Consider the following 27,480-nt stretch of genomic DNA (forward strand, 5'->3'; position numbering starts at 1 on the left):
GTGCTTTATCCAAATTTAAGAGATATGTGAAAGCATGTACAAAACTAGCAATTACACAGAACACAGTTTTTGATTTGTATTAAATGCACTTTTAATTCAAATTTAACTGCTTTAGAACTGCAAATAATTCCTCTATTATCCTTTCATGTGAAACATGTGATGTTATAGACAAATTCTCAGTCTTGCAAACAATGGAATGTTGCACGGCTTTGAGCTGTCTTTAGAGTCTATTTTGCTTTGTTATCACTGTTGTATATCTTCAAAAAACAGGAAACAGGGAGTAATAAGGCTACAATTTACTTGAGATTCAGCTAACACCCGTAAACCATTTGACTGTTATTCTCAGGGTTAATGGCAGAATCCAAAGCAAGATGTATTAGACGATAACACTCCAATTATTCACTTGATGGAGCAAATTTTAAAATTTGCTTACCTTTTCCTTTCATTCTTCACCTTTTCACATTCAATAGTACCTTTCAAAGTTTTCTGTTCTTCTCTTCCAAAACGAAAATATTTAATTCTTCCCCCCAATTTAGATCATAATCCCAAGAGTCATATATGGATAATATAAGAACTTAACAGTCAAGAAAAAAAGTCAACACATTCAAAGTTTACAAAATGTACACATGACTAAATCATCACTGCAGAGAAATAAATTTTAAAACAAGCATCAAATGGTGAAAGAATTAAATAAAAACAAGTACAATTTCATCTTTAAATATTCACTTTAATTTACCAAGTGTAACAGTGAAATGTAAACAAATAAGCTGAGCAAAATGAAAAAAAAAATGTCTAAGTTACAAACCTACAACATAGGTAAAAAAAAAGGGTGGCAAACAGCACTGAAAACAAATGGAGATAACTGTTTTCATCCCCATATAAATGATAATGATCACTTATGCACTACCCACCTATTCCCTGTGACATGCCCAGGATATAATCAAGAGAGTTGGTTTTTTTCTGACAAAAATTGATCACACATAAAAATGCCAGATTTGACAGAAAAATAAAACTTAGCAATTCTTGAGCCTTGAAGAGGACATCACCTGATGGGTCACTCAGATGGGTCATCCTCCCTTTCACTTTAATGTGCGAACATCAGTGCAGTGAGTTTTAAAGTGCTAGTTACAACTATTTGCAGGATGATACATGGAGTCTTGTTTGATAAGCTGGATAAAACTTTATACAATTTGATAATTTTATGCTTGTTTTTCTTTCAATCTATACTTCACTTTTCCTGTCTTCATCTTACATTTCCCAACCTCATCTTGCACTTCAAAAGAAACATTTTTTTCCAATAGATGTGGGAAGCAAATTCTCATTTATTTTAGGAGATAAAGTATTTGGGAGAACAAACCTAAGCAAAGATCATTCAAAACAGTAATATTTTAAAGAGTACTGCCAGAAAGAGTCTGTAATATTAGAGATCAATTCATAAAACTCAATGAAAGGCTTAATCCAATATTAGAGGTTAGCCTGAAATTCAAATTTTTATTAAACATGTTACCCTGCTCCCCTATGATTTCTTGCTTTAGTAAACAGCATGATTATTCATCTCTCAAATATGAGCCACAGGTCTGATTTGTACACTACTGACATCGCAAAAATGTGATGGTAGTTTTGACAGTCTCTCCTGTTCATATAGTTCCCTTGACTGTATAAATGGATATCAAAATAGTGTAATACCCTTTGATTTAACACATGTATGCTCTTTCCAAACAATTTTGCAACAGTCCACTCCACTTGCCTAAAAAATTTTCTAAAATCTATTGTTTGATCATGCCTTTGGTATCTTTCTCCAACTGTCACATTTTAATCTAATCTAATCTAATTTTCATTAGCTTGTGCTCCACCTCTTTTGCAAAGTACTCCGAGATGATCTACATAAGAAATGCTATATAGTTACATTGTTACATGAACTGTTGAGTGTGTTGTTGAATTCAGAGGCACAACAACGTATCATAATAAACCATTATATGAAATCAATAATAAAACCAAAAAATGCTGAAAATACACAGGAGGACAATCATCATTGAAAAGAAAAACGTAAATTATGAATGAGACTCTCTTTTAGAACTTGTATGGAAAGCAAACAGAAGCTACATTTTATAGGGTTGACCCAAACAAAGAGGGAAGAGAGAGCAGAACAACAGTGAAAGTCAAGAAATAAAAACAGAAAATGCTGGCAATACTCAGCAATTCTGGCAGCATTTTGGAGAGAGAAAAGCAGAGTTAACACTTCTTGTTGATGGCCCTTTCTCAGATGAAAGGCCATCGACCTGAAACAATAACTGTTTCTCTCTCCACAGCTGCTGCCAGACCTGAATATTTGCAGCATTTTCGATTTTTAATTCACATTTCCAGCATCCACAGTATTTTGCTTTTGTAATAGTGAAAGTCAAGAGTTCACTGCATACTACACAAAAGTCATTTCAGTCAAATATATATGAAAAAAAACTATTAGAAAGGTGAATGAAGAAGTCAGAATGGTCCCAGTATGGAAGGGAAGGCAGTGGAATGTGAATGATAGAATCCAGTTGGAAAGTATTAAAAATGAAACTAAAAGAAGTTGCACCTCGTTCACAATGCTCTTATCTTAAAATTATGTCCTTTGATTCTCCACAATACACGATTTCCGCATCAATTATCAAATCCCTCTGGTGAGAAGTTAGATTGACAATCCATTAACCTCACAGAGCAGTTTCAAACACTGTCCAAATCCATCCTTATTCTTCTCTGAATCCTTTATATTACCTCTGCTTTAAGTATGGTGTGCAGACAGGCGGCACAGTGGCGCAGTGGTTAGCACCGCAGCCTCACAGCTCCAGCGACCCGGGTTCAATTCTGGGTACTGCCTGTGTGGAGTTTGCAAGTTCTCCCTGTGTCTGCGTGGGTTTCCTCCGGGTGCTCCGGTTTCCTCCCACATGCCAAAGACTTGCAGGTTGATAGGTAAATTGGCCATTATAAATTGCCCCTAGTATAGGTAGGTGGTAGGGAAATATAGGGACAGGTGGGGATGTGGTAGGAATATGGAATTAGTGTAGGGTTAGTATAAATGGGTGGTTGATGGTCGGCATAGAGTCGGTGGGCCGAAGGGCCTGTTTCAGTGCTGTATCTCTAAACTAAAAAATCTAAACAGCATACTCTGAAGCTGCTTTTATACTGGTACTGTTTTAGTTCAGATTATGAGACAAGGGTGCAGGATTTAGCTTTGTATACTCTGGGAGCTGGCTCAATGATACCAGTCTCTGAAATCCAAACTAAAACAGCTCCAGCGTAAAAGCGGTTCAAGTTTGGTTTCATGAATGCTTTATAGAGTGGTAGTATTCTTTTTTATGAATTGGGCTCTAGGTATTTGCCTATAGCCATAGCTCAATCAGTGGCATGCTTATTTCTAAATCCGAGTGTTGTGGGTTCAAGCCCAACTACAGGACTTGCGCACAAAACTCTAGGCTAAAACTAAAACTCCAATGCTGGGAGTGTTGCACTATCAGAAGTTCCATCTTATGGATGGGATGTTAAATTGAGACTCTGTTTGCTATCTTGGGTGGACGTAAAAGCTCCCATGGCAATATATCTTGAAGAAGAGCAGGTAAGTTGTTAACACTGTCCTGGCAAATATTTATCCCTCAATCAACATCACTAAAATTGATTATTTAGTCATTATCGCAATGATGTTGTGGGAGCTTGCTGTGCACAAACTGGTTGCTGCGTTCCCTACATTACAACAGTGACTACACTTCAAAAGTACTTCATTGGCTTTAAAGTACTTTGGGATTCCTGTGGTCATGACAGGTACTATATATATGCAAGTCTTCCTTTCTTTTACAAACACAGAATTTTCAATTTGCTTTCTTTCCAGAAAAAACTGAAACTCATTTCAACAATGAGAGTTCTTGAGGAACTCAGGGGTGGAAGGAAATGTTCCAAATTTGTATTAATGTTATGGAGTTAAAATGGGGCATTGTGCTGGAGCACCAACTCCCTACAACATAGAGTGGCAGGACACAGGTTCAATTCTTCATGTCACTCAGTTTTCATTTTCAGCTGCCAAGTGGAGGTCAGAAGCTTCCATATAAGGAGGCTGGAAGAGGAAGCATAAAGGAAGAGTAATCCCTAACTAGTTCTCCTGTACCTCCTGCCAACTGGTTCAGACAAGCATTGGAGGAGATGTGGAAACAGACCACCCACCAGGTAACAGCTAGGGCATGATCCATGGATATCAAGTTGAATATCAAATAATCAATTTCTACTAGTACTGCAAAAAAAAAAGAAAAATCCTACTTTTGTTGTCACAAAATCACAAGACCTGAAATTTTCTTTAAGGATGCATTTACGTTACAACTTCAGTGTCAGTACAAAGGAGTTTCTGTTTTGCACCAAAACTATATTTGTGTAATGTAAATCTGAAGTTAGGGCCCAATCTGATTCTCAAGTGAAAGAGAGTGATATGTCTACCTCGAAGGGGTTTCACTCTGACTGTGGTGTCATCAGATCTTGACTCTGTATTAATGTTGCATTTACACTCTAACTGTGGTGTCAGCGCAGAGCAAAACTGCCTCTCACCAATGCTACAGCTGTAATTTAAATGCCCTCTTAAAATACACACGAAGAATAAAAATCATTGAAATAAACTTTTTCCAGGTGAAAGTCAATTCAAATGTTAAGAAATTGCTCAGCATCAACTTGCATTTATATAGTGCCTTTAATGTAATAAAACATCTAAGTGCCTCAGAGAAGTGTAATCAGACAATATTTGATTCAGAGCCACACAAAGAGATAGTAAGACAGGTGACCAACAATTTGGTCAGAAAAGTAGGTTTTAAGGAATGTCTTAGAGGAGGAGAGAGAAATAGGGAGGTTTAGGGAGGGAATTCAAGACATAGGGCCTAATCAGCTGAAGGCATAGCCCTCAATTCTGGAGCAATTAAAATCAGGAAAGCAAAAAGACCAGAATTGCAGGAGTGCAGAGAACTGAGGGTTGAAGGGGTGGAGTAGGTTACAGAGATAAGGAAAGGATTGAAGACAAGGATGGGAATTTTCAAATTGAGAGGTTGCCGTACCAATGCAGGTCAGAGAGCACAAGGATGATGGTGAACGGGACCTGAGGTGAGTTAGGATATGGGCTTTGGAGTTTTGGGTAAGCATAAGTTTATGGAGGATGCAAGGTGGAAGGCTGACCAGGAGAGCATTGGAGTAGATGAATTTAGAAGTAATTATCAAAGGCATGGATGAGAGTTTCGGCAGCAGATGAACTAAGGGGTAGCAGAGACAGGCGGTCTTGGTAATGGAGAGGATAGGGGGTCAGAAGCTCCGCTCAAGAGCAACTTTCCTTCTAATTTTTTTTTTGTTGTGCCCACGATTCACTTAAGTGCATGAGCCCTTTACATTTCTTTTTGCAGCAACGTAAAGGGGAGGACTTATGCTCGGCCTGCGTGGGAACCTCTGTGTTGCTGCAAGGCCACGTGCTGCACAGCTTAGAGGGAGCATTGCTCATGAGCCAAGGATGGAAAGGTTGCAAATGATTCGGTACAGCCTCAGACAGTGGCTAGGGAAAGTGATGGTGGCTAGAGAACAGAGTTTATGGCGGACAACAAAAACAACGGCATGGTAGGAATACACTGCTAGACAAAGTGCTGAAAAGCTTGGAATCATTTAAGAAACAAGTAGGAAGACGGTGGGGTGTATCAGAGTGGATGAAATAACAATATAAGAAACATTTCCGACAAAGAATTTATCATCATAATGTCACTGTGTTGATTAATGAATGTTAACTGTGGAACTAAAATCATGTCAAGCTGTTTGTGGTACATCCTAAGTCATACCAAAAGAAGCCACAACTGTTACTGCTTTGTCTGAGACTAAAAGTAAATGGCAAGCTTTAGAACCAAACTTGGAAGTTCTTACACAGTCATTAAGAGACAATAATCCTTCTATTGTACTAATAACTCAATTTAGGAACATTCCTGATATAAGTATGTTGTTTACAGAATTTGTTGTAAGTGTCAGGTATGACTATGAGTAAGTTTTGTTTTCAGTTGCAACAGATACCAACTAATGTTTTTTTGCAGAAACTTTTAGAAAGTCACTTTTATGTGGCTTTTATGTTTTTGTACTGGGAATTCAATGGATTGAAAGAAAGTTATTGTCCTGAATCAGTCTGACATCATTTAGTGGCAATGCTTAGAATAAAACAAATTCATTTCTATAGTCCTCTTGTGCCTGGCTCTTCACTGGAAAACAGGCTGAGTATTCTAGTTCTGCAGTAAAAACACACCATAAAAAAGATCGATTAACATTTCAGGTGGGGCAATACATCAGAAGGGTTCTAACTAAGGGGCCCACCTGAAACGTTAATCTCTGATGCTGACAGGCCTGCTGCATATTTCTACTACTTTCTGCTCTTTCTTCAGATTTTCAGCATTGGTAGTTTTTTAAAGTTATTAATAATTGTTCTCAATGTAGAGCATAATTCATAAAGAAGCAGTCCTGCCATATTATAAAAGTCATCCATATTAGAATAATTGCCACATAAAAATTTATGCTACAGCCAAAGGTAAAACACTTAGAAGATAGTGGCATCTGAACTCAAAGAATTGCAGCAAAAGAAAGTGCAATATAATCCAAATGTAGAGCACTGAAGACAGCAGAGTTATATCTGTAAATCAGGAGCTTAGTGTTGCAGTTGGTTACAGCACTATCCTTTCATCTCTTAGATTTGGGTTTAAATCCAGCCTGGACTGATGGGATAAAAATCTCTCTCTCTGATGGACATAAATGTTCCAAACAAGATAAGTTAATCGACTGCCAATCCATTAGCCACTGGTTGAGAGTCCATCACACACATCTACCCATAGCTTGAAAGGATATTGAGGGAAGGAGAGGATCCAGTCATTGTGGCCATGTTGGGACTAACATAGGACAGAGTAAGCAAGAGGTCCTGTTTGGAGAGTATCAAGAAATATTAACTAAATTAAAGGACAGGACCTAAAGGGTTATGATCTCTGGATTATTACCCAAGCCACACGCAAATTTGCATAGGGATGAGCAGATTAGGGAGGTGAGCATGTGGCAGAAGGAGTAATGTGGGAAACAGGGATTCTATTTCATGATACACTGGCACCAGTACTGAGACAGGAACAGTAATGTTGGGACGGGCTTCATCTGAACCAGGCTGGGACCAGGGTCCTACCAGTAAGGACAATTGGGTGGTTACAAGGGCTTTAAGATAGTAAGTGGGAGGGAGGGCTCAGCTGGAAAATGTATTATAGATAATAGTTCAAAAACAAAAGGAGAGTACAATAACAGTCAGAAATTTAGGAACTGCTGGTAAAGGAAAAACTAAAGTAATCAAACCAGGAGACAGAAATAGGGTATAAGCATTCTTTATACAAATGCAGAGTGTAAGGAAAAAATTGCATGAATTGCAGGCACAAATTTAACTTGGAGGGTATGGCACGGTTGCCATTACAGAGACATGGCTGCAAGATGGCTGAGACTGGGAACTAAATATATCAGGTTCTAAGGTCTACAGGAGAGGTAAGGAAAATGGTAGAGGAATTTGTATATCAGCTGTGGCTCAGTTGGTAACATTCTTGCCCCTGAATCAGGGAAATTCCTGGGTTCAAGTACCCTTCTAGGACGCAGTACTGAGGGAGTGCTGCAGTATTGGAAGAGCTGTCTTTCAGATGAGATGCTAAAACTGAGGACCTGTTGGCTCTCTCAGGTGGAGGTTAAAAAAAAATCCCATGGCACTATTTTGAAGAAGAGCAGGGGAGTTATCCCCAGTGCCCTGGCCAATATTTATCTCTCAAACAACATGACAAAAGGAGATTTTCTGGTCATTATCACATTGCTGTTTTGGTATCTTGCTGTGTGCAAATTGGCTGCTGTGTTTCCTACATTACAACAGTAACTTCACTTCAAAAGCTACTTAATTGGCTATAAAGTGCTTTGAGACATCCAGTAGTCCTGAAAGGTGCTATATAAATGCAAGTCTTTCTTTTCTAGAGGAAGAGGATCAGCCTTAATGAACATAAGAAATAGGAGCTGGAGTAGGCCATTTCACCCTTCAAGCTTGCACTGCCATTTAACAAGATCATAGCTGATCTTCTACTTCAACTCCATCTTCCAGCACTATTCCCATTACCCTTAATTCCTATTACACAAAAATCTATCATCTAATCTGTTGAATAATTATAAAATCACTTTAATGTCAAGAGAGAATATAACAAGAAGCGAAGTCTTTATATGTGCAATTAAGAATTAGAAAAAGATTCAAGACTGTAGCGGGACAATGTTTAGGCCCCCAGTAGAAGCTGTGAAGTGGTAGCTTGTATAAATTGCATAACTTCTGCAAAGGCAGAGTGGTTTTAATGGGGGATTTCAACTTTTATATGGATTGGGATAAGCAGACTAGCACATGTCAGAAAGGGATGAATTTCTTAAGTGTTGTCCATGGTTTTCTGAAACAATGGGCTGAATTTTGCTGTGCACTGGCAAGTCCTGCTGCTGGGGCCGAAAGCAGAAAGCGATCATGTTTCGGCAGGCACTGGACCCAGAGGTGGGGGAGGGCATATTGCTGGAGGCAGCCAATTAACAGACTGCCTCCAGGGGCCAATGCCCAATTAAAGATGGCAACCTTTGCCTAAGAGCTGCTGGCCCAATCAGAGGGCTGATAGCTCAGCAGCGCTGCCGTTAGTGGTGGCCATTGCTGAGGCTGCAGCTCCAGGGACAGAGCGCCTCAATGGCGGGTGCCCGTGGAGAGTTGAGGCCCGTTGAGGGGGTGGAAGTCGTGGCCATAAAGAAGGGCCCCCCCCGGCGCCCTTCAGGTTTCACTGGGTGGTCTCCCCACGCAGCAGCGGCCCTCCCGATGCGGCAAAATGCCCGCGGAGACAGCAAATAGTCCTTAATTGGCCACTGAAGTGTCTCAATTGGGCACATGGCAGGCGACCGAGCTGCCAAATTTCCCACCGTTGGCAACATGGCATGGTAGCGCGAAGACGTCGGGCTCCCCACCAACTCCTTCCCCGCTATTTTGCCTGCCCTCCCAACCCGTCACCATTGGGCCTGGAAAATTTAGCTCAATATGTCGCAGAACCAACAAGAGGGCAGGCCACATTATAACTGGGTGAACATTTATCTAATAGTGATGATAATCTGATAGGGTTTAAGGTAGTGTGTGAAAGAGAGAAATGTGTAACAGCTACTAAGATTCTAGATTTAGGTAAGGCTGACTTCAATGCGATGAGACGGTCTGTTAATGAGTAAAACAATGGAAGAGTAGAGGGAGGTGTTCAAAGAAAAATTTAACATGATACAGAACCAGTTTATACCCCTAAAGGGCAAGAGTTCTACTTGCCAAAACAGACAGCCATGGACAACTAGAGTTAGGAGAGAACAGAAAGCTAAAAGCATACAAAAATGCAAAAATAAACAAAATTACAAAGAGCTGAAAATGGTGACACATCAGATTGTAAGAGCTACAAAAAGGGAGTATGAAAAGAAAGTTGCAAGCGATATCAAAACCAACAGAAAAACTTTTACAATTATAGTAGAAAAAGTGGATGATCAGAAGCAATGTGGGCCCCTTGAAAACTGGTGAGTGATATTGTCAATGAAATCAACGAAATGGCAGACATACCAAATAATTACTTTGCATCAGTATTTAGAGTAGAGGAAGTGGTCAGCACGCCAGACATCCAAAGGAAACTATTACTGAACCAGGGACAGAGACTCAACAAAATTAAGGTATGCAAGCTAACAGTAATGGAGAAATTAATGGCATGAGCAGAGGGACCTGGGTGTATATGTGTACAAATCATTGAAGCTGGCAGGACAGGTTGGAAAAGCAGTTAATAAAGCACATGGGAACCTGAGCTTTATAAATAGGGGAAGAGTACAAAAATAAGGAGGTTATGATTAACCTGTAAAAAAAAACACTGATTTGGCCTCAACTGTGTATAGTGCCGGGCACCACACTTCGGGAGGAAAGGTGAAGGCATTAGAGGAGAGTACAGAAATGATTCACAAGAATGTTTCCTGGGATGAAAAACGCGGACAGATTGGAGAATTTGGGGTCGTTCTCCTTACAGAAGAGAAGATTAAGAGGAGATTTGATAGAGGTGTTCAAAATCATGAGGGGTCTGGACAGAGTAGATAGGGAGAAACCGTTCCATTTGGCAGAAGGACCCAGAACCAGACAACACCAATTTAAGGTGACTGGGGAAAAAAGCAATGGTGCCATGAGGAAAAACTTTTTTATGCAGCAAGTGGTTAGGATCTGGAATGCACTGCCTGAGCATGTGGTGAATGCAGATTCAAACAAGGCCTTCAAAAGAGAATTGGATAATTATATGAAAAGAAAACATTTTCAGGGCTATGGGGAAAAGGCAGAGGAGCGGGACTAGGTGAATTGGTCTTGCAGAGAGCCGGCACAGGCACACCAGGCCAAAAAGCCTCCTTCAGTGCTGTAACCATTCTATGATTCTATTCTATGAAAGAGCGACAAATCCTCAGGACCAGATAGATTCCATCCCAAGGTTTTACCTACGTAAGAACATCGTAGATGCCTCAACTATAATCGTCCAAAGTTCTCCTGATTTGGCTACCGTTTCTTTAGATTGGAAAATTGTGCATGTCACTTCACTATTTAAGAAAGGTGACAGAGGGAAACCAGGGAATTACAGACCAGTTAGCCTGACATCTGTTGTCAGGAAAATACTAGTCTATAATAAGGATAGGATGACTGAACATGTTGAAAATTTTCAGCTGATCAGAGAGCTAGCATGGATTTGTAAAGGATGGATCATGCCTGATGCATCTGATTGAATATTGTGAAGAGGTGACTAAAGTAGTAGACAAGAGAATGTCTATGGGTGTTATTTATTTTCTAGAAGCCATTTGTTAAATTCCTCATAAGAGATTGTCAGCTAAAGTTGAAGCTCATTGAATTGAAGGCCAGGTTAGGAAAATGGCTGGGCAGGAGACAGATAGGCGAGATTATGGGCAGGTACTGTAATTGGAAGGATGGGACTAGTGGTGTCCGGCAAGGATCTGTGTTGTCACCTCAACTATTCACTGTATTTATTAATGACATAAATGATGGGATGGAAAGCTACATATCTAAATTTGCCGATGCAACAAAGATAGGTGGTACTGTGTAGATGGAAGCATAAAATTAGTTATTGATTGATTAAGTGTATGGGAAAATTAGGTAAATGGATTTCTAAGTGGGAAAATTGTGGTCATTCACTTCGGACCTAACAAGGATAGAACTGGGTACTTTCTAAATGGTGAAAAGCTAAAAACAGTGATGGTCCAAGGAGACTTGGGCATCCAGGTACCCTGGTTCATTAACAGGTTAGGAACAGTACAGAAAATAATCAAAAGAGCTAATGGAATGCTTGCTTCTATATCTAGAGGAGTAGAGTACAAGAAGGTAGAAGTCATTCTTCAGCTGTACAATGCCCTGGTTAGACCACACCTGGGGGACTGCGAAAAACCTTGGGCACTGCATCTTAGGAAGGATATATTGGTTTTGGGGTGAGCGTAGTGTAGATTTACTAGAATGATATTTGGACTCCAAGGGTTAGGTTATGAGGACAGATTAAACAAACTAGGATTGAATTCCTTGAATTTAGAAGATTAAAAGGGTATTTGATCGAAGTATTCAAGATATTGAGCTGAATTTTACCAGCTCCTCGACGCTGTGGGTCATGGCAGTGGGGGGAGGGGGGGGGGGGAGATGGGCCCCATAAAATACTGCGGGAGAGGCCCGCCACAACCCACGATGGCGATTAGGCCCCGCCGCATATGACCGGCGACGGCGAGGCCTCGGTGCGGCATCCCTGCCACTTGCCAGCGGGGCCTTCTTTTAAATATTGAAATGTATTAAAATAAATGGTAAAGAACTTACCTGGACTGGGCAACTGTCCCACGGCGATATTACAGGCGCTGGCCACAACTCGCACGCCTTCGGAACTCCATATGGAGTTCCGAGGCGAGACACTGGTGGGGAGGGGGAGAACTAAAAGTATCAGGGCGGGAGAGGGGGAGCGGGGAAAACTATTCCTTTCGGTTGTGGGGATGGTGGGAAGGGGTTGAGGGTGAAAGATGCTGAAGTTCGGGGGGGAAAGTTCGGAATTTCAAAAAGTGTTTTTTGGGGGGAAAGGTCAATTTATGTATTGAGTACTCAGTGGGGGTGGGGGGCGGGGTGGGAGAGGGGATTCAAAGTTAAATTAAACTTTTATTGAAATTTTTATCAAAGCGGGACCTTTAAAGATGTGAATGTAACTGAAGGGCTTGAAGCCCTTTCAAAATGGCACCAGCGCCTACGCGATGGCGCTGGACACCATTGCTGGGGATGCAGAGGCTGCCCCCTCTACATCATCAGGGGCCACTGAGTCCCCGTGCGAACTATCGCGGGGGCTCAGCAGCGGCGCTTCCGTGTTGGAAGACCGCCGACTTCAAAGCGTGTCGCTGTTAGGGAGTCTAGCACTAGGGAGCATAGTCTAAAAATTAGAGTCAGACGTTTCAGGAGTGAAATTAGGAAACACCCCTTCACACGAAGGGTGGTCAAGGTTTGGCAACCAATGTTAGACCAACTACTAATTTTAAATATGAGATTGATAGATTTTTGTTTGTTAAAGGTATTAAGGGATGCAAGACAAAGGTGGGTATATGGAGGTAGATCAGCCATGATCTCACTGAATGGTGGAACAGGCTTGAGAAGCGAAATGGCCTACTCCTGTTTCTACATTCCCGTAACTTATCACCAATCAACAATCTCACTCAAATTGGATACAATGAGTACTGTCTACCATGCTTATCTCAGTCACTTAATTCAAATTATCTGGATAATTCATTAATAGCATAAGAAATTACTCTGAATCATTAGAAGATGATACTAGTTTGGGAAATTATATCACATTGATGTAGCAGGTCTTGCTCATTTGATGCTCAAATTAAGGGATATTGCTTGCATAATCCCGAGTCCTTTACGTTACACCTGGTTTGTACTAAATCTTTCCCACATATCTGATGGTGACATTGAATGCAAAAGTTCTGCTTGCCAGCATGGGCATTGTTCCCCTCAATGAGTACTAACAGACAGACAGAATAAAAGTAATAAGAAGGTGCACCAAGTTGTTATATTTAGTGTAAAATATTAACATATTTACTGAAAAATGAAACAGGTCAATTTGTAGAAAGATATTTTTATATTTTCAGTTGTCACGTACAGAACAACTTGTCTGTCAATGTTATTAATTGGGGGATACACAAATAATCAAACTCCAGAACCTGTTTCCCAGCTAAATGAATTTCCTTCAGACTATGCTGAAAAATGTTCCCTTTTGTCATGGTTTCTTCCATTCAATCAAACAAGGTGAGAATTATTAACATTACTCCCTCCACTATATACAAACAACCAAGAACTACATTCAACATCTAGGCCAGAGTCAGGAACCATAAGCATCAATCTTAAGAGAATGAGATGCAAAGGTAGGCACCAGAAATAAATACCACATTACTTCACAGTGGGAGGGATATTTAAATGGAAATCTGAACCTGAGTTTTATTGAAACTTGCTTGCATAATTTCTGGAAGACTTCAAGGTGGTGAGTGAAAACACCCTGGGAAAATTTCCATCGTTCAGACAGTGGGGAAAATGTAGAAAATCCCAATCTATCATGTACAACCATCAGTGAACCAAGAAAAGTAATGATATATATTGTAAAGTTACGAGCCTATAAATTTCTTAGCCTCAAAATCAATATTCATTTGACTAGTCTCGGGTTTCATAAATACCATAAAATATGGGTATATGAAACACTTTCAAGGCTGCATTTACATCTTCTTAAGAATAAGGGTGCTACTTACAAACCAAGACAAATCATGAGGGTTTAACTAAAAAGACATTTCTCAAATAGATGAGATTTGCAAACAGCTAGAACCGTTACATCAGATTTCACAGTAAGTGATTCAGATGTGCAAAGGACATGAAGGTCAATTTCCACTGCTGAGTGTTCCAAGATAATAGTTAAATAGCTTGAAAAACAAGTGACTCTGCTAAAGCCACAATACAGTCGCTCCTCACTGTTTATTGGCTGAGCATTGAATGACTCTGCTGTGAGGTTATGAGGTAATAAAACGAGGTTACTTTTTTAAGTATGTTGTATAACCCATGATTAACTACTAATGCTGCATTCAGATCTAGGTCAGGAATAGTATGGCTCAAATTATATCCAAAATACCAAATTTCTTTAGACTGGAGTAAGTTGCAGTGCAGTGTTCGGTGTATCGGCAGTATCAACATGGTATCACTTTCCTGTTGACTGTGCTTACCTTACATTGGCTGCCCTATCAAACAGAACTAGACAACTAAGCTCATTTGAGATGTCTGATTAAACTGAGCCAAAACTACACCCTACTGGCTCAGTGGTAAATATACATATTTAATAAAAGTAAATGAATTCACAGCAATTTCAAGTATTAAAGAACCTCAATGATGAATGCAACATTTTCTAGAAAAATGGTACCAATCAAACTGTAACATTTCGCACTTTCTTTAGCCATACCTGGCATTAAAAATTCCACTTGCAACTGACCAAGGGCCAAAAGGAATGAAACATATTCCAGCTTTGGGTGAACTGAAACCAAAGCAGCTCACCCAGTTTGCAAGCAACAGTGGGATTCTGCTTCTTTTGCCAAATCTCTCTTCTGCTCTACCTTGCTGATTCTTTCTTTTCTCACCATATTCTCCCCTTCTCATGCGTAGGCATGACTGCTTGCCAGGGATGTCACTCAGCTTCCTTCACATACTTTATCCAAGTGGCCAATATTCATATTTGAGACACTTCCCAGACAAGGCATCACAAGCACACTTCTTGCCTGAGCCAACTGACAACAGCAAAAAGTAGAAACCTTGGCAATTTGCCCCTCCTTAATCCTAGGGGAGGTGAAGCCAAGCACAACGTTCACTGAGATCAGTTAACTCAAAACAGGTAGAGGGTTCACCCTGGGGATTAGGTCATTGGATAAACTTGCTGAGCTATAAGGACAGTTGTTTTCAGATTCAATTCCTTTAATTAAGGTTCAAACAAGTTTTTGGTAAATACATTGTTAAGTTCTCTGACAAGCTCATGGCATGAAGGCAAATTCTTGACCTGGTTATGAAATGGGTTGAGTGGCAGGGTACACAGAGGATGGATAATGGGCAGGTACTCTAATTTTGTTCTTATTCTTTCATGGGATATGAGCGTCACTGGCAAGGACAACATTTGGCTTGCTAAGTGATTTAAGGGGGCAGTTAAGAGCCAACCACATTACTGTGGATCTGGAGTCACATGTAGGCCAAACCAGGTAAGGATGGCAGATTTCTTTCCCTAAAGGACATTAGTGAACCAGATGGGATTTACGACAATCAGTGATAATTTCATGGCACCATTACTGAGACTGGGGGGGGACATTTTATGCTCTCTCACATGTCGGGTTTGGAGGCAGGGTGAGCATTTAATCAGGCGGGATGGTAGTGGGGGGGGGGGACCCCACCACCTTCCTGCCTCCACCCAAATTAAGTCTGGGGCAGGAAGGCCTGTGAATGGCCTTCCCACCCCACTGCCAGTTGAGGCCCTTAAGTGGGAAATTAATACCCAATTAAGGGCCTCATCTCACCGCTGCAGGTATTAGCCCAGCAGCAGACGGGCCTGTCGCCACACAGGAAGCACACCAAGCAAACAGTGTCTGGTTGAGGGACCCAGCCATGGGAAGGGGAGGGGGGGCCCACTGAGAGCCAACCCGCCACATATGCTACTGACTCCCCTCCCTCGCGATCCCCACACCATGAAACCCTCCTGCCTTGACTTACCTGTTGCCTGGATCCAGTGCTTCTGGTGAGCCGTGTAACTGCAGCAGCCACTGCCTGTGCGGTGGCGCTGCTCAGTTAAAGAAATGCCAGACACCGACAGCTCTCAGCAGGCGGGACTTCTGTCGCCGGGGTCCTTAATCCCAGGGAAGGCCCACTGCCGTCCACTTAAGTGCCTAATTGGCACGTAATCCAGCGGGCCTTCCCCTGAGGAGGCGACGTAGGGCTCTCACCGGCACTTTATCCGGTGGTCGAGATACCCGTCACCTAGGTAAAATCCCAGCCTGGCTTTCAATTCCAGATTTTTATTAATTAATTTAATTTATTAATTGAATTTAAATTCTACCAGCTGCCGTGGTGGGATTTGAACCCCTGTCCCCAGGGAATTAGCCTGGGTCTCTGGATTACTTGTCCAGTGACATTACCACTACGTCACTGTCTCCCTTTGGCAGGATGCGACGGCAGGATCTGTGTTGGGGCCTCAACTATTCACTGCATTTATTAACAACTGAGATGATGGGATAGGGAACCATATATCCAAGTTTGTCAATGACACAAAGATAGGGGGGCTTGTAAGCAATGCAGATGGAAGCACAAAATTACAAAGTGATATTAATAGATTAAGTGATTGGTCAAAACTGAGCCAAATGGATTTTAACATAAGTAAGTGTGAGGTCATCCACTCTGGATCTCAAATGGATGCATCAAAGTATGCTCGAAATAGTGAAAACCTAGAAACCGTGGAGATCCACAGCCTTCGGGGTCCATGCACACATCTCATTAAAATGCCATGAACAGGTACAGAAAATAATCAAAAAGACAAATGGAATGCTAATTTTATATCTAGAAGACTATAGTTAAAAATAAATTATTTTACTTTAACCATGTTTAATATAGTTGATGAAATCAGATTATTTATTAATTGTTGCCTTTTTTCCTCCATAGAATCTATATCTAAAATTATACATTGTAATTTGGTGCATGTATTGTACGAAAACAAATAAAACCTATCCTTTGTGAGCCGGCCCTCTAATAAAATTAGACATCCTCCTGAAATGTGACATCACTACCATCAGAAATTAAAATGGATTGTCTGGTACTAGTCTCAAATAGCATATGCGTCATCCTCAAGCACCGTAAGAAAATAAACTTAGTTTTGTGATATCTCATTTTGTTTCACGTTTCTGATTTGTGACCTTCCTTACATCGGTGAGTTTATCCTTTATCATATATGACTAACTGCAAGAAAGGCCACTTAGCTAAAGTAATTAATTGGATACCACTATTTTAGCCCCAACTAAGAGTGGAATCAAAAGATACTGTGGAGCTGCTCAAGTTCACATGTCCATTCCAACAATTGGAGTATCAGATATGCAGCTTAAGAGGCTTCAAAAAGAACATACGTATCAAAGCATTACAAAAAATAAAATTAGTAATATCAGTAAAACTCTCCTACTTCATCATAATGTACATTCAATGTTTAGGAGGTTAATGGGCTGAATTTATACTTGGTTCGCAGTGGCAGCGTTTTCTGCCAGCAGAAAACACATGCCCTATCAGTAGACAGCAAACTTAAACATGTTAATAATACACAATCACCAAACTTCACTATCACTGAAGTGCAATAGGTGAAAAGTCTACTCCAGCAAAGTGTAATCTTAAAAAAATTGCATTCTTGTTCTGCTTTAGTTACTGCTAACAGGCCATACCTACTTTATATTGGGAAGGATGGATAGGGCAAAGTAATCTTAATGTACTGAAGCCAAAGATAAAATATGCCTCTAATTAGCCATATACCTAACTCAGATAATCAGTCAGCTGAACCAGTGCTCGCCCTGAACCACTGCTACAGAAATGGGAAAAAAAAACAAAGCTTACACCAAGTTAGAAATAACAAAGCTGCTGGTAGTAATATCATTGCCACTTCTAACTACAATTAAAATCCAACCCTTTGTGTAACATCTCACTAATGAAGCTCTCTTCCTCACAAGTAATTTTTTTCACCCAATATGGTCAAATTGCATAAATAAATGACTAAGAACAGGTTTCCATGTGCTTTATTTTGTAGTAGCAATGTTGTCAGCTGTTTTTTGTAGTAAGAGACCTGAATGAATAAATTAAATACATACACACTGCTGCGCAATGCTCATGACAGTGGCTATTAGGACAAAAAGATTAACTGATTAATTTAAAACCAATTCTAATATGTGATCAAATATAACTGAAATAGATTGAATCTTCAGGAACTGATAATTCTTTTCTGGTAGACTCAGTTAATTTGAGGTTGCCTGACATTATTAATTTAACAAAACAATAATTTCCTCCTTCATGGTACCCCACAACTCCCATCTTGTCTCCTTCTTCATTGCTAGACCCACGATTTCCACCGTGAAACCGACACCAAACTCCTGCTAGTTGGGAGCGTCTTCAGTTCTGTCCCGGACTCCCAAAATGTAGCGGATCTTTTTTCTGCTGTCACTGCACTTGCTGTTTACCATGGCATAAAATGCCTTGTCCGTCACATATGTAAATTTCAGCTGCACATATGCTGCAAAATACAAAGTAGAAAGCATAAGTTTAGTGAATATTCTTCAACAGGATTATTTGGCCATGATATTTTAGTCTTAATCCACTTCCTCATGTGGGTTCAGACACATCGGGAACTGGAATAAGAAGGCAACAACAGATTTATTACATAACTCCACATTCAATCTGTGCAGACAACTATAGAAATAGTAGAACGATCACATCGAGTACTATGGTACATGATACAAAGCTCCCACTGTAACTCACTTAAAGTAGTTTATGGTTATGTGAAGTCAAAAGAGAATATTTCAATAAATAGCAAAAGAAAATTCTGAAATTACACAATGGGTCCAGATTTTAGTAAATGATCCACACCAAAAAAAAATGGCTCCTCAGAATCTATGGGCAGGATTTTAACTAAGGGGGTGGTGGATTTGGGGATGGCAGACGAGTTAAATCCCCAAAAAATGTTGCCGTGTCAGAAACCTGACATGATCCCACTCACTTCCACCTTTAACCAGCGTGCATTCGGCAGCACACAGGAAATCCCCATGGAGATGTTGGGTCTGTTACTTAAACATATAAACAGGCAATTAATTCTGAATTTAACCTCGCATTCTGGCTTTAACAGTCAGTGCATGGGTTTCCTGAGCTGCGTGGAACTCGCCAGGGTCAGCACAGTGAGGGCACAATGGGGATAGATGGCTCTGTGGGGATATATGGCTCTGTGAAACTGACAGGCTGGAAGGCCATTAAAAACTGAAACAGCACAGCCTATGTGAAAGGCTTTTGGTTATAGGACTTGCTTTGAGACTGTGCTTTCACAGCTTTGCAGTTGATTTCCAACATCTTGTAAGTCATTTCTGCTATGTTGAACTCTACTCATTGATCAGCACTTCCCTGCTATCAGCCTTCACTGCAGCTTGGAAGCAGCTTAAGCAGCTGTACCTTGGACCTCCGATGAGAACAGGTGGAGAGTACCAGCAACACCAACAGCACCAGGAGCAGCAAGAGCAATAACTGCAGCAATAGAAGCTGCCTTCATCCTCGTGCAGATGCTGCTCCCCAGGACAGAGGGGATGGACTCAGAATTCCAGCTCGAAGGAGGCGATACCCCCCAGCACAGAGTATACAGACAGAGGATCAGCTTCCTCGACATGACAGAGCAACAGTGCCTCAGGAGGCTCAGGCTTTCATGTCAGGTCGTTGCTGACATCTGCAGCCTCCTGGAACAAGACCTCCTTTCCAGTGGACCCGGTGGGCATGCATTGCTTCCGGCTCCTTCCAGGAATCTACTGGTGATATCCGCATGATTTCACGATCAGCTGCCCACAAGCGTATCTCCCAGGTGACCAATGCCATGTTTTCTAAGGTTGCCCACTTTGCTACGATGAAGTCAATCAGGACCAAAGGGTTCTCGCATTTGCTGTGGTGATTGGATTCCCACAAGTACAGGGAGTCATAAACATATGGCAATCAAGGTGCCCTCAGATCAACCAGCAGTCTTTGTCTATCAGAAGGGATTCCACTCCATTAGTACTCAGTTGATATGTGACCAACAGAAAGTTTTCCTGTATGTCTGTACAAGATATTCTGGAAGCTGCCATGATGCTTTCCTTCTGCGACAGTCGCATCTCCCACAGGTCTTCGCACCTCCAAGGAGGGTAAGCAGGTGATGCCTTGGAGGCAAGGGCTACCACTCTAAGGACGTGGCTGATGACACCTGGGAGGAGCCCTACCATTGATGCAGAGGAAAGATACAACCGGAGCCACATGATCAAAGGGCACTCATTAAGAAAGCCACTGAGTTGCTGAAGATGCAATTCAGGTAACTGGGCAGATCTGTGGACATCCTTCAGTTTGCACTGCAAGCGTATCCAGAATGATAATCATCTGCTGTGCCTTGCACAACATCGTACTGCAGAGAGGACTGGAGCTCCAGGAGGAGGAGGTGAGGACTGCTCTGTATCCACAGAGGAGGAGGAGCCTGGTGTGTTCAGGGTGTCTGCAGCTACTCACCTAGCTGCCAGAGAAGCCTGAGACGGACTCAACCAAGCACAGTTCAGGTAACCCGAGTGTGTGAAGCCTTATGGCACAACAAAGCTGAACCCACTGCCCCTGCCAACAGAAATCATTCCCACAGTCAAAAATCCCTCCATCTCATTTACACCCTTTGCTCATCTTCCACGCTGGTCATACCATTCTGCTCAAAGCTGATGTCCAACTAGAAGGTAGGAGACAACAATGGAGAGCACTGACAATGTAGACTTGAAATAAAGTGCATAACTTATTTACATTTTCTAACACAGTCGTGGGAGTCAGTTGCCAGCGTCCGCCAGAGCTGGCCGGCAGCCATAAAGGCGGGGCTAAAGTGTGTCGAGTCGAAGAGACTTAGTAGTTGGCAGGAAAAAAGACAGAGGCGCAAGGGGAGAGCCAACTGTGTAACAGCCCCGACAAACAAATTTTTCTGCAGCACCTGTGGAAGAGCCTGTCACTCTAGAATTGGCCTTTATAGCCACTCCAGGCGCTGCTTCACAAACCACTGACCACCACCAGGCTCTCGAGATAAGGAGGCCAAAGAAGAAACACATTAAGCACCTTGAGCAGAGTCGCCACTTCCATCTGTCCTTTCTCCATCTTCCCTCTCAAGGCCCACACACACTTCCCTGCTGGTCAAGAGCTGGAGAGCACTTTGCTGTACTTCAATGAGGTGCTGAATGACCAAGGAAAGGCTTTCCTTCATCCTATTTAAAGTGACAGACCGACTGTGCAGGCCAATGGTGCATGCACTCGATTGCCTGTCACATCTGATGCGTCACGTGGGTGGCCACTTTTTCCATGGAGGTGGATCTAAGAACTAATGCCTGCCTGAGACATCATGGCACTCATATTTGAGTCAGTCTCCTCCAACTTCTTTCCAAAGGTGCACAGTGCCTCTGAAAATGCTGATAAAACCTCACACATTTTATGTTGCTGCTCCACAGTTGTCTGCTTTGTGCATGACTCCCAAGGCTCAGCATCTGCATACAGCTCAGCAGAGCTTGCAGTGTCCTGTCTCCACCAATGGGGACTCTCCGCTGCTGTCTCTGTCTAAAACACCTGCTCCTGCTCACTTGTGATGTGTGCCTCACCATGTGAAAACCTAGCTATCGCCCTTGGAGTCCACACCGAGGTGTGTGTATCTGTGTTGGTGGGGGGTGCTCATGGGTCACATGACAGTGCTTCCTCTGAGTGAGTGGCCACCTCGGAGGACTCCTCTGCCTCCTCCCACTCCAGCTCCTGTATCACATTTGAAGGACTTGTGTGAGTTGAAAAACACGTATTAGAACTCACATGGGGAAAGGGTTCAATGTCATCATCGTGCAAATATTCACATTTTAGTTAATGGTGACAGCAAATTGACATTAGCGATTGTCACGTGCCACATGGCAGTGTGGTTTCTAATTTTGTCACCAGGTATATGGGAGACCCTCATCTCTCCATCACCAATGGATATGCAGTCCACAATCCTGCCGATCTCCATGGCCTCCTTCGCAGCAGTCAGGGTGACTATGCTGCGGGAGTCATGCACAAAGAGGGCAACTGTGGAACAACAACATAAAATGTGTGAGGATTTATCAGCATTTTCAGAGGCACTGTGCACCTTTGGAAAGAAATTGGAGGAGCCTGACTCAAATATGAGTGCCATGATGTCTCAGGCAGTGTCATGCTGCAGCTGTACAGAACTTTAGTTAGGCCACACTTAGAATATTGCGTGCAATTCTGGTCGCCACACTACCAGAAGGACGTGGAGGCTTTGGAGAGGGTACAGAGGAGGTTTACCAGGATGTTGCCTGGTCTGGAGGGCATTAGCTATGAGGAGAGGTTGGATAAACTCGGATTGTTTTCACTGGAACGACGGAGGTGGAGGGGGCGACATGATAGAGGTTTACAAAGTTATGAGCGGCATGGACAGAGTGGATAGTCAGAAGCTTTTTCCCAGGGTGTAAGAGTCAGTTACTAGGGGACATAGGTTTAAGGTGTGAGGGGCAAAGTTTAGAGGGGATGTGCGAGGCAAGTTCTTTACACAGAGGGTGGTGAGTGCCTGGAACTTGCTGCCGGGGGAGGTGGTGGAAGCAGGTACGATAGCGACGTTTAAGAGGCATCTTGACAAATACATGAATAGGATGGGAATAGAGGGATACGGTCCCCGGAAGTGCAGACGGTGTTAGTTTAGGCAGGCATCAAGATCTGCACAGGCTTGGAGGGCTGAATGGCCCGTTCCTGTGCTGTACTGTTCTTTGACTGGAGGGACATGCCCGGTTCTCTGCCTCTCCTTGGACTTCTGCGCTGTATTCTTTTGCAAGGAGAGAAAGTAGGAGAGTTATGGGTTTGAGAAATAGATTGTGTGGAGAGGAGGGAATTACAACATTTGTGGAGGGTGACCATGAGTGATGGTTGTACAATGTAAATAAGATTAGGGTGACTGTCAGTGTTGGCTGTTTAGATGGGGATGTCAGGAGGTGCTTCGAGAGAGAGGGGAATGATTGGAGCTGCAAGGTGCGTTATTATGAGGATTGCTGTGCAGGAGAATGCTGGGGACGTCAAGTGTGTGGGGTTTGCCATCTGAAAGTGGGATGCCACTCATCATTCTGGCCATCATGAGGTCACTGAACTTCTTGTGGCACTGGTGTGAATCCCAGCATGAGGGACCATACTCCTGCTGTTCACTGCATCTGTCACTTCCAGTCACACCTTTTTGGTCTGATAGGCTTGCCTCTTCCCCCCCGTCCACAGGAAACAATACTTCTCTGTGGATTCCTCACAGTCCGCAGCAGGACCTCCAGGGAAGAGTCAGCAAACCGGGGGGGGTGGTGCGGGGGCAGCCTTCCCGCGTTGTATTTCCAATCTTGTGGTTGCTAAAGCCTCAGGAATCAATCTTCAATGGAGCCATTCTGCCCTATACTTCCTGTGTATTTCCAGTATTTTCTGCTTTTATTTCAGATTTCCAGCATTCACGTTTTTTTCTTCGTTTCAAAGTGAAGGATGTTAATGCTGGGAATGGGACCTTCCATTTCAGACAACAGTGTAAGTATCAAGCACTCCCAGGTCAGCGACAGCACAATCAGATGCAGAATAAGTTCTCTTTACTCTAATTCAACAGTGAGCCTCACATTCAACATCAGGAGAATACTCCATAATGCACCAGTCTGGTATTTTTTTCCATTACCACACAACAATCCCGTAGATTGTGTGAGATTGCCAATTCGAGGTAATGGTGTTCTCATGCACCTGCTGCCTTATTCCTCCTAGGTGGAACATCTAGGTGACCTTCCTGCTGTGAACTTCATTCAAAACTTCCTAGAAAAGTAATTTGAATACATTGCAGCAAATGGTAAATCAGGGATCTCAGAAGTGGCACACCCGTGGCTTACCCCATCTGCACCAAATAAACAGATAAATATTGGTACAGCCCAAGTCTCAGTTTTTAAATTTTAGAATTCTTTCACTAAACTGAACTTGATCACTTGCAGGAAATTGAAAGGAGTTCTGGACTCACTCAGCTGCTGTATTCAGTTGTTAGGAACATTCTAAGTTACAGATTTTCTTTTCCAAATATTTAGATAACATTAGTAATTCCTAATTAGTAATCATTGATTAAACAAATGTAGGATGACATTGGGCTTTGCTTTGTCTATTTCGCAGACTTGAAATCTAATTTCAGGGCTATGTCCCATGCCCCAAAAGGCATCTGAAATGTGATCAACACAACATTCACTGAGGCGACTTTTAGGCGTCCTAGTGATCACAATAAACGGGTGTTAGTCCCCTCATTAGCTTTTACAAGAACTAGCCCCTCAGGTTTTCCAGTTCCTTCTGCAGCCCAACCAGGTGTTCTTAAAGGGACTGCTGGAGGCCACTAACGTGAAGTTAAGTTTTACTTTTTAACTTCCCTTAATATGGAGGCTGGAGGAGCACGAGTATCTTCAATAGAAATAAAAATTGAGATGTAAAACAAGCTGACAATCCACTATCACCTGTTCTACACAACAACAACTTGTATTTATATAGCACCTTTGACATAATACAACACTCCAAAGCACTTCACAGGAATATTATAAAGCAAAATTAGACACCGAGCCACATAAGGCAATATTAGTGCAGATAGCCAAAAAGCTTGGTCAAATAGATGTATTTTAAGGAGTATCTTAAAGGAAAAAAAGAGAGGTGTAAGGTGGAGAGGTTTAGAGAGGGAATTCCAGAGCCTAAGGCCTAGGCAGCTGAAGGTACAACCACCAATGGTGGAGCAATTAAAATCAGGAATATTCATGAGGGCAGAATGAGACAAGCACAGATATCTCAGTGGTTATGGGGCTGGAGGGGATTACAGAGACAGAGAAGGGTGAGACCATGGAGGGATTTGGAAACCAGGATGAGAATTTTGAAGTCAAGACATTGCTTGACCGGGAACCAATGCAGGTCAGCGAGCACAGGGGTGATAGGTGAACAGGACTTGGTGCGGGTAAGGACAGCAAAGTTTTGGATGGCCTCAAGTTTACGGAAGGTAAAATGTGGGAGACCAACCATGAGTGCACTGGAATAGTTAAGTCTAGAGGTAAAAAGGCATAAGTAAGGGTTTCAGCATCAGATAAGCTGAGGCAAGGACAAAGTCGGGCAATGTTATGGAGGTGGAAATAGACAGTCTTAATGATGGCATGGATATGTGGTTGGAAGTTCATCTTGAGGTCAGATACAACACGAAGGTTGTGAACAGTCTGTTTAGTCTCAGAGGAGAGGAATGGAGATGGTAGATAGGGAATGGAGTTTGGAGTGAGGACCGAAAACAATGGCGTTATTCTTCCCAACGTTTAATTGGAGGAAGTTTTTGCTCATCCAGTATTGGATGTCAGATAAGCAATCTGATAATTTAGCGGCACTGGGGGAGTTGAGAGAAGTGGTGGTGAGGTAGAACTGGATGTCATCAGCGTGCTAACTAACACTGTGCTTTCAGATGATGTCGCCAGGGGGCAGTACATAGATAAGAAATAGGATGGGGCCAAGGATAGATCCTTGGGGGACACCAAAGGTAATGGCATGGGAGCAAGAAGGGAAGCCATGGCAAGTGTCAAAAATATCAAGTATCAAACAATGTCAAAAATACCCCCATAGAGTTCTTAAAATATGCAAAATATCACCATAAGTGGTGACTGAAACTGAACCAATCACAACATATAAATTGGAATCAGATAAAAACTTGAAAGAGAAAAATATTAAAGGTTATGGGAAAGAACAAGGAATTGGGAGAAAGTACATAACTTGATGTGGAGCTAGCACTGGCACAAACAAAGTGTGCCAAAAGGCCTCCTCCTGTGTTGAAATTTGATTCTTAAGACTCTCAGTATTCGCACCATGTGATTAGTGCTTATTCTGCACTGTCTTAATTTATAAAACAAACTGGTCAATCTTCTGTGGCACTACATATGGTGTTTGCACAAACATGGCAGGTCCTAAGGAAATTGGCTAATGAGCATTCAAAGTTTATAACTGCCTACTTTTCAGACATAATACTGATTGCAATGGCATGTGGACTTCTGTTAAAAAAAGGCAGAGACTGGTCCAGAAATGCTATTGATCCAAAAATTCTACTACTATCAAAGTACAGGCATGGCATGGAAGTCTGAGGGACAGTGTACAAATGGGAAGCAGGGTCAATGACATTTCATGGAGCCGCATTATCATGCTGCAGTGAGGAAAAGAATTTTAATAAAAACATTGAAATTTCAATGTTGTCCTATAAAGAGTTAAGACAATGCACTTAACTTTCATTCTTACCTTGATACTCTTGCTGAGGGCAAACACAGTCCTTTTTTTATTCATTCACAGGATGTGGGGGTTGCTGGCAAGGTCAGCATTTATTGCTGTTGAGAGCCACTGGTGAGCTACCTTCTTGAATGGCTTGCTAGGCCACTTCAGAGGGAAGTTAAGAGTCAACCACATTGCTCTGGGTCTGCAGTCAACTGCAGTCCAGACTGGGTCAGGACCAATCTTTTCTCTAAGCTGTGCGGATGCGCAACCATGCAACAATCCGGAACATACCTCACAGAGAACAAACAGGCCACGAGCAACCAATGTTTGCTTTAAGATGCGCACATGACAGCCATTTTAATGGGACTGTGCAGTGCAACCAACAGACTACACACAACAAAGAGATATTAGAGGGAATAGCAGGTTTCCTTCCCTAAAGGACATTAGTGAATCAGGTGGGTTTTTGCAACAATTCAATAGTTTCATGGTCACCATTACGTATACTAGCTCTTTATTCTAGATTTACTTAATTGAATTTAAATTCCCAAGCTGCTATGGTGGATTCAAACTCTTGTTGCCAGATCATTAGCCCTCGTCTCTGGCAGTGAAGACAGGCCGCGACTGGCAGAAGGTTTGTTTGAGGGGCCAGGTGGGGCACTTCTGCTCTTCCTGGCCCACAAGGATGCTCTAAAAAGTATTTAGCTGCTGGAGCTAGCTACTCCCATCTCCACTTCACTGCCAGATTTCCGAAGCCCAGCTGTTAAACTTAAATCAGGCTCCCAACTGCACAGTCACACTATCCACTGCCGTAAAAATCAGACCAGATGTGTATGCATCGCTGGGAACATGTTCCCTGATACTTGATTTTTAATGCCCTCCTCCAACCCTGACCAGTCCAACCCATTGTTGAGGGGGGGGTTTTAATGTCTACCCCATTGATTCTAAGGCCAGAAATACATTTGCAGTGCTAAGATTTGAGCTAACATTACCATGCTACTTTAACATTTTTAATTCCATTTTTAAATGAATTTTCCCACAGGCAGAGCCTGCCATAGTAGCTTTGAATGTATTTCAAATGGAATGTTGTGAACTATTTTAATACAATAGATTGGTGGACTTTGCTTATCGGTGGCTTGATAATAAATATTTTTCCACTCTTGGGACCCAAAATCAGGTTCGAGCACTTACAGATCAAGCATAGCTCAGGCCAGTTTCAAACTCTCAATGTTGCTTTTTTGTAGCTTCTTCAGTTATGGCCATGATTGAAACTTTATGTAAATGAGTTGGGATTAACATTATCCTCA

General features: G+C 42.1%; 1 protein-coding gene across 4 annotated transcripts in view; it reads right to left on the minus strand.

The window, feature by feature from the left end:
• prdm11 (PR domain containing 11) overlaps positions 1-27,480 on the minus strand; it is a 186,648-nt gene that overhangs the window by 17,515 nt on the left and 141,653 nt on the right. The window contains exon 10 of one of the 4 annotated variants that reach the window (XM_068045939.1): positions 16,791-18,413. The exons of the other annotated variants lie outside the window; for them this stretch is intronic. Coding sequence (XP_067902040.1) covers positions 18,277-18,413 — 137 coding nt within the window. The 3' untranslated portion in view covers positions 16,791-18,276. Of the gene's footprint in view, positions 1-16,790; positions 18,414-27,480 lie in introns of those variants that run through there. 4 annotated transcript variants of the gene reach the window in all.

The sequence above is a fragment of the Heterodontus francisci genome, chromosome 14 (assembly GCF_036365525.1).
Source record: "Heterodontus francisci isolate sHetFra1 chromosome 14, sHetFra1.hap1, whole genome shotgun sequence".
Classification (NCBI taxonomy): Eukaryota; Metazoa; Chordata; class Chondrichthyes; order Heterodontiformes; family Heterodontidae; genus Heterodontus; species Heterodontus francisci.